This window comes from Ornithorhynchus anatinus, chromosome 3 (genome assembly GCF_004115215.2).
Source record: "Ornithorhynchus anatinus isolate Pmale09 chromosome 3, mOrnAna1.pri.v4, whole genome shotgun sequence".
Classification (NCBI taxonomy): Eukaryota; Metazoa; Chordata; class Mammalia; order Monotremata; family Ornithorhynchidae; genus Ornithorhynchus; species Ornithorhynchus anatinus.
The window spans coordinates 108,996,841-109,012,533 of NC_041730.1; the positions used below are offsets into that span (position 1 = coordinate 108,996,841).

The 15,693-nt window shown below is 44.5% G+C and overlaps 1 protein-coding gene across 1 annotated transcript in view; it reads right to left on the minus strand.

The window, feature by feature from the left end:
• The window catches only part of SGMS1 (sphingomyelin synthase 1), a 39,332-nt gene extending 23,859 nt beyond the window's left edge, over window positions 1-15,473 (minus strand). The window contains exon 1 of the mRNA XM_029059357.2: window positions 14,678-15,473. Coding sequence (XP_028915190.1) covers window positions 14,678-15,300 — 623 coding nt within the window. The 5' untranslated portion in view covers window positions 15,301-15,473. The remainder of the gene's footprint in view (window positions 1-14,677) is intronic.
• Between the last annotated feature and the right edge of the window lie 220 nt (window positions 15,474-15,693).

Genomic DNA, 15,693 nt, shown 5'->3' on the forward strand with positions numbered 1-15,693 from the left:
CAAAAGAAACTGGGGATCCACGGAGATCCCATTATCTGCCACTATACACCTCCAAAAATGATCACAGTATGACATTTTCTCTAAAAGTGTTGGCGGCAAAAGAACGATGAAAATAAATGCCTGGAGAGCTCAGTGACTCTTAAGGCATCGATTTAATGACCATAAAGGGCTTGGTGAGGGTGGGGACTGTGACAGGGTAAAACTATTAGGCTAACAATGTTTGCCTGCTATAATTTAAACAATACTAGAAACACCAATTTAGAAAAACCTTAGGTGAAAATAAGGATGAGGATTTGGTTCCCACAGATTACAGGCTAAACATAGAGGGTCTCAGTGGGGATATCTTCCACCAAAGAGTCATTGTTTAGAAAATGTTGGCATGGTTCCTTGGTGATCAACTCATAGAATTGAACAGAGAGTGCTCTATGGAAAGAGACTTAGGACAGTAAGCCTATAATGCCTGCAAACATTCTGAAATCAGCGACAGGTACATTCCAAATTAGGCCCCAGGCGAGTGGTTGCTGGAGAGGTTTGTGACTGTCAGTTCCAAGGAATTGAGAGCAGGGAGGGCACTGGAGTGCATACCCAGAACACAACAGCTTGGTAGGAGCCACCCAGTTAAATGGATATCACCATTTTTCCTCCCACCTTCTGGGGGCAAAATGATGGTGAAATCTGGAAAAATGCACTCTCCCCTGTTGACATTCTGAGGACACAGCCTCTTGAGGAAACAAGGAAGAATCTCACTCACCACTCTATCATTATTATTATACTTAAGTACTTAATACTGTCAAGCACTGTTCTAAGTGCTGAGGTGCACACAGTCCCTCTCCCACATGGGCCTCATGGTCAAAGTAGGAGGGAGTAGGATTTAAACCCCCATTTGACAGATGACAAAAACAAGGCACAGAGAAGTTAAGTGACTTGCCCAAGATCACACAGTAGACCAATGGCAGAGCTCGGATTGGAATGCTCCCAGGCTCGTGTTCTTTCCACTAGGCCATTCTGCTTCTCAAGAAGCAGGCTAGCGAAGTCTGACATTGGCACGGTTTATTCGGGCATTTGCCTACAACCAGTGGCTTGAATGTATTTCTACATTTTGACTGGAAACCGCTGAAGTAACCTTTAAAATTTCAAAACAAAGACTAATCCCCAAACTACTATTTCTCAAGCTGGGGTTTGGGACCTGGAGAGAGGATTCTGGGGTTGACTGGATGGGGTCAGAGAGCTCCGCAGGGGTCAAAAAAAAATAAAAATCTGTCTTTCAGGTCCCCTTCCTGATCTATCTTCTCTTGGGTTTTTAATGCTGAAAAGCTGAGACAGAGAACAGATCTGGGTGGGGACAGCTGTTCCTGGTGGTAGTTTGTGAGATGAGGCCAGGGATTGCGTCTGCCAACTCAGTTGGATCATATTCCCCCATGCTCTGCTCACAGTAAGTGCTCAATAAATACTAATGATTGACTGATCAATCAAGCAGGCTTTCCTTTTTCAGAAGGATGATGGTACTGGAGAGTGGCCCGATACCCTTTTGGAGAGGTGCAGAAGGGAAAGGGAATTGCTGGGATGAGAAAGTCAGAGAAACTGCACATGAATCCAAATGACAAATAAGCATATAAGATGTTTGATAACTCAGGTAAGACGCTTAAGCAGGAATTTTTGGTTGCTGGCTTTCCACTGGCATAAGATCCTAATGTCACTCATGACTAGCCATCATCGTCGTTAGAGCAGTATCTGGAAAGTATTCTGTGTGTCAAGGACTGTGCTAAGCACTGAAGAAGGTACAAGATAATGAGGCTGGACACAGTCCACATCCCACATCAGGCTTATAGTCTAAGGAGGAGGGAGGACAGGTATTTCATCCCCATTTTACAGAGAAGGAATATGAGGCACAGAGAAGTTAAGTGACTGGCCCAAGGTCACCCAGCAGATAAATGGCAGGACTGGGATTAGAACCTAGGTGTCCTTGTCCTCTCAGTCCTGTGGCCTTTCCACTAAGTCATGTTGCTTCCAGCCCTGAGTTCTGTCTCTGACAGTGGCACCAAAGGACACAGAGGAATAAATGTTTAGTACAGTGTACTGCACCTACTAAGTGATCAGTAAATACCACTGGGTATTTGAATAGAAGGCTTGTTATGGACTGTGGTTGACCAATCAAGCAGGCTTTCCCTTTTTCAGAAGAAGGACGATGGCACTGGAGAGTGGCCAGATACCCTTTTGAAGGGGTACAGAAGGGGAAGAGAATTGCAGAGATGAGAAAGGGAACTTGTCTGTTAATTCTGTTGTGTTGTACTCTCCCAAATGCTTAGTATAGTATACAAAGTAAGCTTTCAATAACATGGCTCAGTGGAAAGAGCCCGGGCTTGGGAGTCAGAGGTCATGGGTTCGAATCCCAGCTCTGCCACTAGTCAGCTGTGTGACTGTGGGTAAGTCACTTCACTGTGCCTCAGTTACCTCATCTGTAAAATGGGGATGAAGATTGTGAGCCTCATGTGGGACAACCTGATTACCCTGTATCAACCCCAGTGCTTAGAATAGTGCTCTGCACACAGTAAGCACTTAAATACCATTATTATTATTTCAATTGATTGATGATTGCAGGATTAGGGATGAACTATCTAGCACACAAATTTTTTTCTCCTGGCTCTCACCCCCAATCCAAACCCTTCTTGAACCTGTATTTACCACCCGTACAACTTTTGTAGTGCCAAACTGCACCGTCCCACAACCCTCCGTGTGAAAAATATTTTCATTTGTTCATCTTGGGTTTACCACATTCAAGCATCGATGGATGTTCTCGAGTTCTGGGGAACAACAATTCCTTGTTTACATCCACACCCTTCCTAATATACAAATATAATTGTCACCTCTGCATGTCCAGACACCGTCACAACTCTTTAAAGGTGTAAGCATGCTGAGAGAGTGGAACGTGTTTACCAATCCTATTATAGCCTACCAACTAATAATGATGGTATTTATTAAGCGCTTACTATGTGCCAAGCACTGTTCTAAGCCCTGGGGGAGATACAAGGTTATCAGGTTGTCCCAGATGGGACTCACAGTCTTAATCCCCATTTTACAGATGAGGTAACTGAGGCACAGAGAAATTAAGTGACTTGTCCAAGGTTACACAGCAGACAAGTGCCAGAGCCAGGAGTATAACCCAACCTCCTTCTGACTCCCAGGCCCATGCTCCTTCCACTAAGCCATGCTGTTTTTCTAGTACTACTTAGTACAATGCTCAGTAAATACTGTGGATAGATTAAGAGTTCATCTCAAAAATCTCTCGAAAACTCCTAAAGATACACTAAGACGCCTTCTGGGAACAAGCGATAATTTACCTCTGCTATTGGAAATTCTACTATGCTATGCTATAAGGGACAACCATCCTGGAAAAGCTATGAACAGATCTCAGGAGAAGACAATCTTCTCACCCTCAAACCTTAATGCCTAGACCTTAACTGATCCTTTAGAAAGGGTCATAATGAATAACCTTAGATTATGACCATTACTCTTTCCTCTCTGCTGAAATTCTACATATGGTCATTGACAATTATTTTGCTCTTTCTAATTTGAGATCACAAACTTGATTACTGTATCAGCTCCCTCTTTGATCCCCTGCCTCCAATCTCTCCCGTCTCCAGTCTATACTTCCCTTTGCTACTCAGATCACCGTCCTAAAATTTTATCTGAACTTGTCCCCGCCATGATTATTTTCTCCACATTATCTGAACTGTTATTCTCTGTACTAAGCACATAGTACGGTGCTCTGTACACCAATTGGTTGATCTATCAGGTAGAAATTCCTGATCATTAGCTTTAAGGTACTCAATCAGCTATTTCCCTCCTACCTAGCCACTCCTTTCTCCCACACTACACCCCAGCCCACACTTCGTTCTTCTCATGCTCATCTATTGTACTCACCGTGTCTGTGGGGCTTGTCCTAGAACACATACTATAGTGTGAGTTTTCCTTAATTTGGTGTTCATCCCAACTATAACTCTGGTGTTTAAGGAGAACTAAATGGATTCAACTTTGTTAGCTCACAAGATTTCCAGATATCGATTTGGGGTGTCTGCTTTGGGTACCTAGGTCCTTACTACGATCCTAAGCTTTTCTAGATGAGGAACGGTTTCCCATCAACATATCCGGAAAGTAAAACTAACACGTGCATACTGGTGAAGCATTATAAAACATAAATACAAACTTCATGCACATATTCGTTTATAAAGAAAATGCCTACCAAGGGCATTTCATTGCCCACTAAGGTAAGTGGAAGGAAGGTCCCCTTATGTCAAGATGCTGACAGAAGGCCAAAAGACACAGCTAAATATCCCCAAGCTGTCAAATTCTGATGTGGACTAGTAGTTAATAATAATAATAATGTTAATAATAATGTTGGTATTTGTTAAGCGCTTACTATGTGCCGAGCACTGTTCTAAGCGCTGGGGGAGATACAGGGTAATCAGGTTGTCCCACGTGAGGCTCACAGTCTTCATCCCCATTTTACAGATGAGGGAACTGAGGCCCAAAGAAGTCAAATGACTTGCCCACAATCACACAGCTGACATGTGGTAGAGCAGGGATTCGAACCCATGACCTCTGACTCCAAAGCCCGTGCTCTTTCCACTGAGCCATGCTGCTTCTCATACAGATGAGGTAACTGAAGCACAGAAGTTAAGTGACTTGCCCAAGGTCACAAAGCAGGTATGTAGAGGATCCAGGATTAGAAGCCAGGTCCTCTAACGCCCAAGCCCGTGCTCTTCCCACTAGGCCATGCTTCCCTAGAGTAGCAAATCAAATCATATTTATTAAGCACCTGGGTGCAGAGGGCCGCACTGAGTGCATGGGAAAATGCAATAGTTAGTAGATACAATCACTCGGTGGGGAGAAAAACATTAAGATAATTTACAGATATGCTGAAGGGGTTATGCATAAAAGTTAATAATAATAGTAATAATGTTGGTATTTGTTAAGCGCTTACTACGTGCAGAGCACTGTTCTAAACGCTGGGGTAGATACAGGGTAATCAGGCTGTCCCATGTGAGGCTCACAGTTAATCCCCATTTTACAGATGAGGTAACTGAGGCACAGAGAAGTGAAGTGACTTGCCCACAGTCACACAGCTGACAAGTGGCAGAGCCGGGAGTCGAACTCATGACCTCTGACTCCGAAACCCAGGCTCTTTTCCACTGAGCCACGCTGCTTCAGTTAGTTAGAGCTTAAGGAACAGGGTAGGACATTCAGTCGTACTTATTGAGAGCTTACAGTGTGCAGAGCACTGTACTAAGCGATTGGAAAGTAAAATTCGGCAACAGATAGAGACAATCTCTACCCAACAAGGGGCTCACAGTCTAAAATGGGGGAGACAGACAACAAAACAAGTAGACAGGCATCAATACCATCAAAATATATAAATAGAATTATAGATATATACACATCAATGAATCTATGGTATTTAGTGATGGCTTACTGCGTATAGAGCACTGTACTAAGCGCTTGGGAGAGTACACCAGAGTTAGTACACAGTTGAGTAGTTAAAACAGGATTTACACCTGTGTACTGTACTTAAATCCTGTTTTAACTACTCAACTGTTTAGTTAGTGCAAAGGTGATGAACATCTAACTCGATGACTATGACCCAGGAAGAAAATAAATTAATTGGGAAGACTTCCTGAAGGAGATCTGACTTCAGAAGAGCTTCGAAGAGGGGAAGAACTGGTGGATTTCTGGTGGAAGTTCTGGTGGATTTGAAGGAGAAGAGAATTCCAAGTACAGGGAAGGGCATGAGCAAGAAGTTAGAGGAAGGAGATAGGAGAAGGAGGCATAGTCAATAGATTAGTTTAAGAGAACAAAGGCGCAAGCTGGGGTGGAGGGTGGTAAGTGCTTAGTACAGTGCTCTCCACAGAGTAAGCACTCAATAAATACGATAGAAAGAAAGAAAGAAAGAATGAATGAATGAATGAATGAATGAATGAGAAGAGTGAATGAGTAGGAAGGAGAAGGTTGATGAGATGACTTAAAACCAATGGTCAGACTTTTTACTTGATGTGGAGAAACTCAATCAGTTCTACCCCCTCAGTCAGTCGGTAAGTCAATCAAATTTATTGAGCATTGTACTTAGCCCTTGGAAGAGTGAAATATAACAATGGAAGAGACACTGCCTGCCTGCAACGAGTTTACAGCTCCTCCTACCTAACCTCACATTTCACCCCTCTAACACAAACTTTCTTTACTATATACCTCTATATTGTATCTCTTGTCACCAATCCCTTGCTCACATCCTCCTGTGTGGAATTCCTTTTCATCCCCCTTGATATCTAGAGCCCACCCTCTCCAAATCTCCTAGGCCCTGCTAAAATCATATCTCTCTAGACTGTAAGCTCGTTGTAGGGACGGAATGTGTCTTACCAACTCTGTTGCACTGCGCTTTCCTGAGCACGAAGTTTAGTGCTCTGCACCTACGTGCTCAATAAATAGCACTGATTGATATTCCCTCCAAGAAATCTTCTTGGACTAACCACTCAACTTCCCCGCCCTACTGCCTCTCCCTTCTGTCATCTACACGCTTGGATCTGAACTCAAGCATTTGGAAACTCATCCCAACCCCAATAGTATTTACTGATTGCTTACTGCGTGCAGAGCATACCTACATGTACATAATCTCATACTCTTCTGCTTCCCCTAGCTACATTTTATTTTAGTTTCTGTCTCCCACAACTAAATTGTAAACTCCTTCACAGCAGAGATCATGTTATGAAAGGGATCATCCCCCCTTTCCCTCTGCTCTCCGTCTCCCCACCACCCACTGCTCTTCCTCCTTCCCCGCCTCTCAGCACTGTGCTCATTTATATATATTATTACCCTATTTATTTGGTTAATGGTTTGAAGGAGAATACATCACCTTGATTCTATTTATCTTGATGATGTCTTGTTTTTTTGTTCTGTTTTGCTTTGCTGTCTGTCTCGCCCATTTAGACTGTGAACCCATCATTGGGCAGGGATTGTCTCTATCTGTTGCCAAACTGTACATTCCAAGCGCTTAGTACAGTGCTGTGCACATAGTAAGTGCTCAATAAATATACTGACTGAATGTCTACCAACTCTATTGTACTGTTCTCTCCCAAGCACACAGTACAGTGCTCTGCACATAGTAGGAACACAATAAATAAAACTGATTGATTGACCGATCATGAACTGAAAATCATTGAAGGTTTTTAAGGAGTGGGGAGATGCGGCACAGTGTCTTAGGGAAATGAATGAAGTGGTGATACTGGAAGCAGAAAGAACAGTGAGGATACTGTAAGCCCGTCAATGGGCAGGGACTGTCTCTATCTGTTGCCAATTTGTCCATTCCAAGAGCTTAGTACAGTGCTCTGCACATAGTAAGCGCTCAATAAATACTATTGAATGAATACTGCTGCAGTAGCCTGGCCAGAAAATGATTAAGTGCCTGGACCCGCATGGTGACCATTTGGAAGGTGAGGTAGGGGCAGTTCTGAAAATGTTTTAGAAAAATAACCGGTAGGCTTTGGCCCAGACCCAATAAGGGGGCTTGAAAGAGAGAAGAGTGTAAAAAAAGTGCCAAGGATGCAAGGTTCAGAAAAATCGGGCATTTTTTTTTTTAATGGTATTTTCTAAGTCCTTCCCATGTGCCAGGCACTGTTCTAAGAACTAGATCTTGTCTTATGCTGTCAAGTTGTCTCTGACCCACAGCGACTCCATGGACACATCTCTCCCAGAACACCCCACCTCCGTCAGCAATCGTCCTGGTAGTTTATCCATAGATTTTCCTTGGTAAAAATATGGAAGTGGTTTACCATTGCCTCCATCTGTGCAGTAAACTTGAATCTCTAACCTCGACTATCTCCCATGCTGCTTCTGCCCAGCACAGGTGAGTTTTGACTTGTAGCAGATTGCCTTCCACTCATTAGCAATCTAGGAATGGAATGGGTAGGCCTCTCCTTGACTCTCTCTCCTGTATCCGAGACTGGTAGAGTACTGGGAACTCTCCAGATGCGATCCTGAGAGGGGAAGAACTAGGCAGACAAAAGCATATCGGTTTGGACACAGTCCCGTCCCATATGGGGTTCGCAGTCTTACTCCCCATTTTACAGAAGGAACCGAGGCCCAAGGAAGTGAAGTAACTAGCCCATGATCACCCAGCACACAAGTGGCAGAGCTGGGATTGGAATCCACTTCCTTCTGACTTCCAGGCCCAAGATCTCTCCGCTAGACCGCACTCCTTCTTCTGCTCTTCTGAATCAATGCCTCAACTCAAAGGGGAAGAACACGAGGACTGGAGAGTGCTCTAATGACTAGGAAAATCAATACCGTGCTCACATCATTCCTTCGGCAGGCCTTCGCCAGATGACCTGGGAAACTTAGTCATGACTCAAGTTGTTGTTCTGATGGCCTGGCGCAATTGTCAAAAGTAATTCCCCCCTCAACATTACCAGTAAAGTAGAGTTAGTCATCCCCAAGTTGCTATTTCAAAACCAATCGCCTTTTCACGCTATCTATAGTTTTCATACTGTAATCTAACACTGGGCTAAGCAGAGGAAAACTTGCACAGTCGGTCTCTTTAGTCAATGGTGCAACTAAGGGACTGCTGGAGCAAAATTTAGGAAACTAGAAATAAAGAAAAATATTCAAAGCTTAAATCTTAGAGAAATGGGGCAAAATCCTTCTCCACCTTATGCCTGTTCTTAATAATACTTATGGTATTTTTAAATGCTTACTATCTGCCAAGCACTGTATTAAGCACTGAGGTAGATACAATAAAATAGGCTTTATCGTCTCTACACAGATGGTTCCCAAAGCTATTTCTCCAGCCCTTACCTCTCCCTTCTATTCAATCCCACTCTCCTCCTGCCTTCAGGACATCACTGCTTAAATGTCGACACCTCAAACTTAACACGCCCAAACCCTGTCCCTCCTCTTGACTTTCCCATCACTATAGACATCACCACCATCCTCCCTGCCTCATAGGTCTATAATCTTGGCATTATCCTTGACTCACCTGTCTCATTCAACAATAACAGTATTTACTCAACCCACATATTCAATCTGCCACCAAACTGTGTCAGTTCTATCCTCACATCTCTAGAATCTGGCCTTTTTTCTCCATCCAAACTGTCACCAAGCTAATCCAAGCATTTATATTCCACCTTGACCACTGAATCAGTCTCTTTCCTGCCTCTTTCCACTCAAGTCCACACTTCACTCTGCTGCTCTTATTATTTCTCTTAAAAAAAAAAAAAAAATTCAGTTCATACCTTCCCACTCTTCAAAAAAAGTCCAGTGGTGGCTCATCCATCTCCTCAAACAAAAACTCCTTACAACTGTATTAAGACACTCAATCAGTTACACCCCTGTTACCTTACTTTGCAGCTCTTCTACTAAAACCCAGGCTGCACACTTCACTTCTCTGTCATCCATTAAGCCCACCTTGCCTAGCCCAATGCTGACCCTTTGCCCTATCCTACTCTTGCCTGCAACGCCCTCCTCCATCATACCTGACAACCACTTGACCTAAAGGTATTGCTGTCACTGTGCTCTCATCAAAACACTGTTTGGGTCAGCAGCCCCTGAGGGCTAAGATGGAGAGAAGGGCCAAGAGAGCCAAGGCCAGGGGAAACTTCAGAGATGTCACTAGGCAGAACTCTCTCTTCAGTCAGATTCCCAATCTAAATAAACTCTCCCTGGAATTTCTTTGGACTCAGTGGAGCACAGAGGGAGGAAAGGAAGGAGAAAGAATAAAAAGAAACTGCTTGTCCCTTCTGCTTCATCAGCACACACCTAGGAGTCAGAAGAATCTGGGTTCTAATCCCAGCTCTGCCACTCAACTGTCGTGTAAACCTTGGGCAAATCACTTAACTTCTTGTGCCTCGGTTACCTCATCTGCAAAATGGGGATTAAGACTGTGATCCCCATGTGGGACAGGCACTGTGTCTAACCCAATCAACTAGTATCTACTCCAGGGCTTAGTACAGCACATGGCACACAGTAAGCGCTTCATAAACACCAATATTATTATTATTATTGTGAGCACGCCATTCTCCTTGCTCCAGCCTTTTCTCAGACACAATCTTTCATCTCCCCCCTCCTATTTTCCCTCCCTACTTCATCACCCAAGCTCTTGAGTCCTTAACACCTAAGCACTTAAGAATTCACCCCACCTCCACCGCACCCCACTTCTGTATATATCTTCTTATCAAGTTCTCCTACTTGTTACCTGTACTTTATTTTAATGCCTGTCTCCCCCAATAGATGGTAAACTTCTTGAGGGTAGGGGACAAGTTTACTTGCTCTACTATATTCTCCCAAGTGCTTAGTAGAGTGCTTTGCACACAGTAAACACCCAGTAAATACCACTGATTAATAATGGAAGGAGCCCGGGCTGATGGAAAGAGCAGAGACCTGTGAGTCAGAGGAACCAGGTTCTAAATCCCGGCTCTGCCACTTATGTGCTGTTTGACCATGGGCAAGTGACTTAACATCTCTGTGTGTTTTCTCACCTGCAAAATGAGGATTAAATACCTGGTCTCCCTCCTACTTAGCCTGTGAGCCCCTTGTGGGACAGAAATGGACTGTGTCTGACCTGATTATCTTATATCTTCCCCAGTGCTTGGCACATAGTAAGGGCTCAACAATTACTACAGATATCATTATTATTTTTGTTATGCCACAGACCCCACTGCAAGACCAGACAGGCCCCTCACTCCTAATAACAATACTGAAGTAACTAGCAGCTAAAAATGAATTTCCCAAGTTTAGAGGATCTCTTGCTTCATACCCTTTTAAACCTTTGGATAATTCATTTTTTTTTAATGGTATTTATCAAGCTCTTCCTATGTGCCATGCACTGTACTAAGTGCTGTGGTAGAGATAAGAAAATCAGATCGGATAGAGTTCCTGTTCCACGTAGAGCTCAAAGTCCTAATCTCCACTTTACAAAAGAGACACAGAGAAAGTAAGCAACTTGCTCAGGGTCACACAGCAGATAAGTGGCAGAGCCTGAAATAGAACCCAGGGCCTCTGACTCTTTCCATTAAGCTACACTGCACAATCACAATCTCAGGCTGCCTCACACATCACCATATTTGGAGGAGAAAGAAGGCCACAAGATGGAGAGGCCCAGCCCTCTGCCCCCTGCTTCTCAGAACAGCATGTGGCCTGCTGATCTTAAAGCAGAAACAGACGGGAAGAGGAGGCTTTGGGGAAGGTTTGTGTGAAGCCCTGAACAAAGGGGTAATAACAATAATATTTGTGGCATTTGTTTTAAGCACTGCAGTGGATACAAGGTAATCAGGCTGGACACAGTCCCTGTCCCACATGGGACTCACAATCTTAATCCGCATTTTACAGCTGAGGTAAACAAGGCCGAGAGAAATGAAGTGACTTGCCCAAGGTCACACAGCAGACAAGTGGCGGGGCTGGGATCAGAACCCAGGTTCTTCTGACTTCCAGGCCCGTGCTCTATCCATAGGCCACGCTGCTTCTCTAGTGAACCACTGCTAGATTGTCAGCTTCTTGAGGTCAGGGATCAGGTCTGCCAACTCTACTGTACTCTTTCACTTAGTACAGTGCTCTGCACCAGTAAATGTTCACTCAATTCCACCAACTGAATGAAGAACATCCCAACCTGAGGGAAGTACGATGTCTTCCCAGAGTGTGGATCACATGATCATTCTCTGAGCCCTATAATGAGGGAGAAGAGTCAGTCTGGCTAGTGATAATAGCTTAATAGAGCTAAGGAGGCGTGTGGGCTGGGGGCAGAGGGATGAATTTCCAGGACTGCACAGTCTAGTCCCATTGGGGGGACTACAATAAAGCAGACATGTTTCCAATGACTCCCATCAGTGTAATAATTATTAATAATTATGGTATCTGCTTAAGTGCTTACTGTGTGTCAAGGACTGCTCTAAGCACTGAACTGAGGTAGATACAAATTCAGATACAGTCCCTATCTCACATTGGTCTCGCAGTCTAAGTAGGAGAAGAGGTACTGAATCCCCAATTTACAGTTGAGAAAACTGAGGGCCAGAGAAGTTAACTAATATGTCTAACAGCAGGCAAGTGGCAGCACTGGGATTAGAACTCTGATCCTCTGCCTTCCAAGCCCGTACTCTTTCCACTCGGCCACGCTGCTTTCCCATTGTAAGAGAAGAGACACTTGGGGAGAGAGATACCACCTTAGTTAGCTCCAGGTGAGTTACACATCAAGCAGCATCTCCAAGTGTCCTTTGGAGATACTGGAGGCATGACAGCATGTGGCTGACACAGTGCGGCTCAGTGGAAAGAGCACGGGCTTGGGAGTCAGAGGTCGTGGGTTCGAATCCCAGCTCTGCCACTCGTCAGCTGTGTGACTGTGGGCAAGTCACTTAACTTCTCTGTGCCTCAGTTACCTCATCTGTAAAATGGGGATTAAGACTGTGAGCCTCACGTGGGACAATCTGATTACCCTGTATCTACCCCAGCGCTTAGAACAGTGCTCTGCACATAGTAAGCGCTTAACAAATACCAACATTACTATTATTATTATAGAGATGGGCCTGAGAGTCACAAAGAACTGGATTCTAAACCCGGCTCTGCCACATGCCTGCTGTGTGATCTTGGGCAAGTCACTTAATTTCTCTGTGCCTCAATTACCTCATCTATAAACTGGGGATTAAGCATGTGAGCCCGCTTGGGACAGGGACTGTGTCCAACTTGATTAACTTGTATCTTCCCTAGGGCTTAAAACAGTGCTTGGCACATAATGTCATAATTATAATGCTGGCTTGACCCAGTCTGGAGTTGGTATGGGCCACAATCATCTTCCTACATAAGATTGGTAATAATATTAACAATTATAGTACTTGTTAAATGCTTACTAGGTGCCAAGCACTGTAGTAAGCACTGGGGTAGACACAAGACAATTAGGTAAGATATGGTCTCTTCCCACATGGTCTTACAGTCTAACCAGGAGGAAATAAGATTTAAATTCCCCTTTTACAGATGAAGAAAGTGAGGCATAGAGTGGTTAAGTGACTTGTCCAAGATCACACAGCACACACATAGCAGAGTTGGGATTAGAACTGAGGTCTGACTCACAGGACTGTGCTCTTTCCAGTAGGGCCCGCTGCTTCCCAGAGACTGAAGTACAAGGGATGAACAGAAGTGAGATTTTAAAACAACTTTTAAAGCAATTTATAGTGCTGCCCCAAGTAAGGAGGCTCCCCAATCCAAATTCCTCAAAGTATTGCTTCACTGAATTTATGCAGGAAGCATACTCACAAAGCTTTTTTCCAAATCTGAGCTTGTGTGAACTTAAATAAATTAAAATGAGTAACTGGTTTGAGTTTTCCTCTTCAAGGTCTGGGGGGTATTGATAGCTTTTCACCAACAGATACGAGAGACTGTGTAGATCCGTCAATGGGGTTTGAAAATAGAAAAAGAAAACCTATCTGGCTTGATTCTTAATTGACCTTGAATGAAATTCAAAAGCTAAACTATAAATTGACTTGGCCGCTTGGTGAACCTACTTCGTGAATCAAAAGGTTGATATTTTTCCAAGGCGTATGCCCATCCGCCTTCTCCACCCTTCCCAAAACTGGCCCACATCAAAAACAAAATAAAACAAAAGAAGCTCCCACCTCCCAACATCAATTCTTGCCAAATGAAGTTGAAACATGCTCATTTCCTGACTGGCCAGAAATAATACACAGGACATTTAACTGGCTTCCTGCTCACAGGCCCTTCTTGGGCTGAGACAAGAAGGCTGTATATGACTCCCAGTCGCCAATACTTAATTTTGATCACCAACGACTCATCAAGGCAAGATCACCTTCCATTTTATGTCACTGGATGACCTTCTGAAGGGATTTCCATAACACTCTGTGCATGGCAGTTGGGTTTTTCATATTCTTAAGACTGATTTTTGAAATTGCAGCAACATTCACCTATGCTATGAAGCACTTTCCCTCAGAAAGAAATACTACCACCTCAAAATAGCCAATTCCTCCCTACCTCAGAACAGCACTTATAAACGTTGATCCTCTGTAAAGTAAGTAAATTCAAGTCACCTCAAAAAAAAAAAATAAAGAAATTGGGTAATTTATGATTTGGCATTTGTCACTTTAGCAGCCAGTTTGGGGAAACCACCGACTGTGGAGGAGATCAGCACTAAGATTCGGGGATCACTTTCTGGGATCAGTTCCAGGTGGGATGTCGAGCCACAAGAATCCAGTTACAACTTCCAGGAGATGCCTGGCTTCACGGGAATGAATCCCTACGTGCTCCCACTGCCTGACATTCTGGATGGTCGAGCAGCATTCCACCTGCAGCAAAAGAGGGTCCAGACTCTCGACTGACCCTGCCCCAATCTAAGGCACAATACCGCTCTCTAAACTCACTGTGGGGGGACCATCTTTCAAATATTTTGTGCTACAGTTTCTGAGGTTTAATATGCTAGGTCTCTGGAGAGGAAACACAGAGAAGGCTCCGAAGCAACTTCTGCTCAAGCTAAGCGGTCAGCACTCTGGGCCGCTCTCCAGGGAATGGGCTCTCTGGAGATGGGAGCAGCATGCTTGGGTTCCGATAATTCCCCGACTTCAATTCTCAAACAAAAATGCAACAGCTTGCAGCTTGAAACCCAGACCATCCACTCAGGGAGCCTTTGGGGTCATGTACTTACTTGTATTTTAAGAGCAGCCACTGAATTAACCAGAGTCCTACGAGGATCATGCCGTTAATTTCACAAATAGAAAACGCCCACTGCACCCGGTTAAAATGGTCAAAAAACGTGTCCGGAAGGGGAGGCTGCACCTCCTTGGGAGGCACGCGTTCATGGACGACCGAGATCATCACTGTGGTGAGGACGAAGCAGCAAAGTGCATAAAGGAAAGCCAGAAGGGTCTTCCCCCACTCCATAGGGTACTGGGAGCGCTCCGGCTCTGGCATGGGGATCTTGATCATCTCCTTCCTAAATCCGTTTGGCATTCCATTGGGTTTCGCATGACCGCTGAAGCCACCGTCACCGGAGGGGATGTTGGTGCCAATGCTGAGGTGTCCATTGGCATGCCCGTTTTTATGTGCCTCGATATGGTGCTCCATCTTTAACGTTTCTATCATGTCCAACAGCCGCTGCCCATTGTCAGAGGTGACCCGCGACAAAGGGGGCTTCTTGAAATCCTCTGGACTTAGATCAATCAGGTCTTGGCCGGTGAAATGCTCTAGAGGCTCACAGTATTCTGGCATAGCATTCTCCATCAGCCAGTCTGTCACCTTCTTGGGCGACCAATACACCACTTCCTTCATTGTACTGGCAGGCGACTCTGGGGGGGGGAGCGGGGGAGGGGAGGGAGGTCTTCGATCTTCTCCAAGCAGGTCAGCAATCACCGTTCCTACAGGGCAGGCGGTGGTGGCCTCTCCTGGCCTCACCCATCCTGTCAGGTGTAGAGCGTGGACCAGTTTTGCAACTTGCTGAGGATTCCGTTTAAACACTTCATGAAGCTAACCACACTTTTTCCAAACACATGCAAATCTATTCATCTCCGTCTCGCAGGTGGAGTCTTCTTTCTGTTGAGAAGAGAGAGGGTGTTAACAGAGCTTATAGCCTCGATTAAAGCCTACACCTGAGGTTGATGCTGCTACAAAAAGAAAATTGATAATGAATTTGCCATTTTTTTAAGGTACTTAAGTGCTTACTAT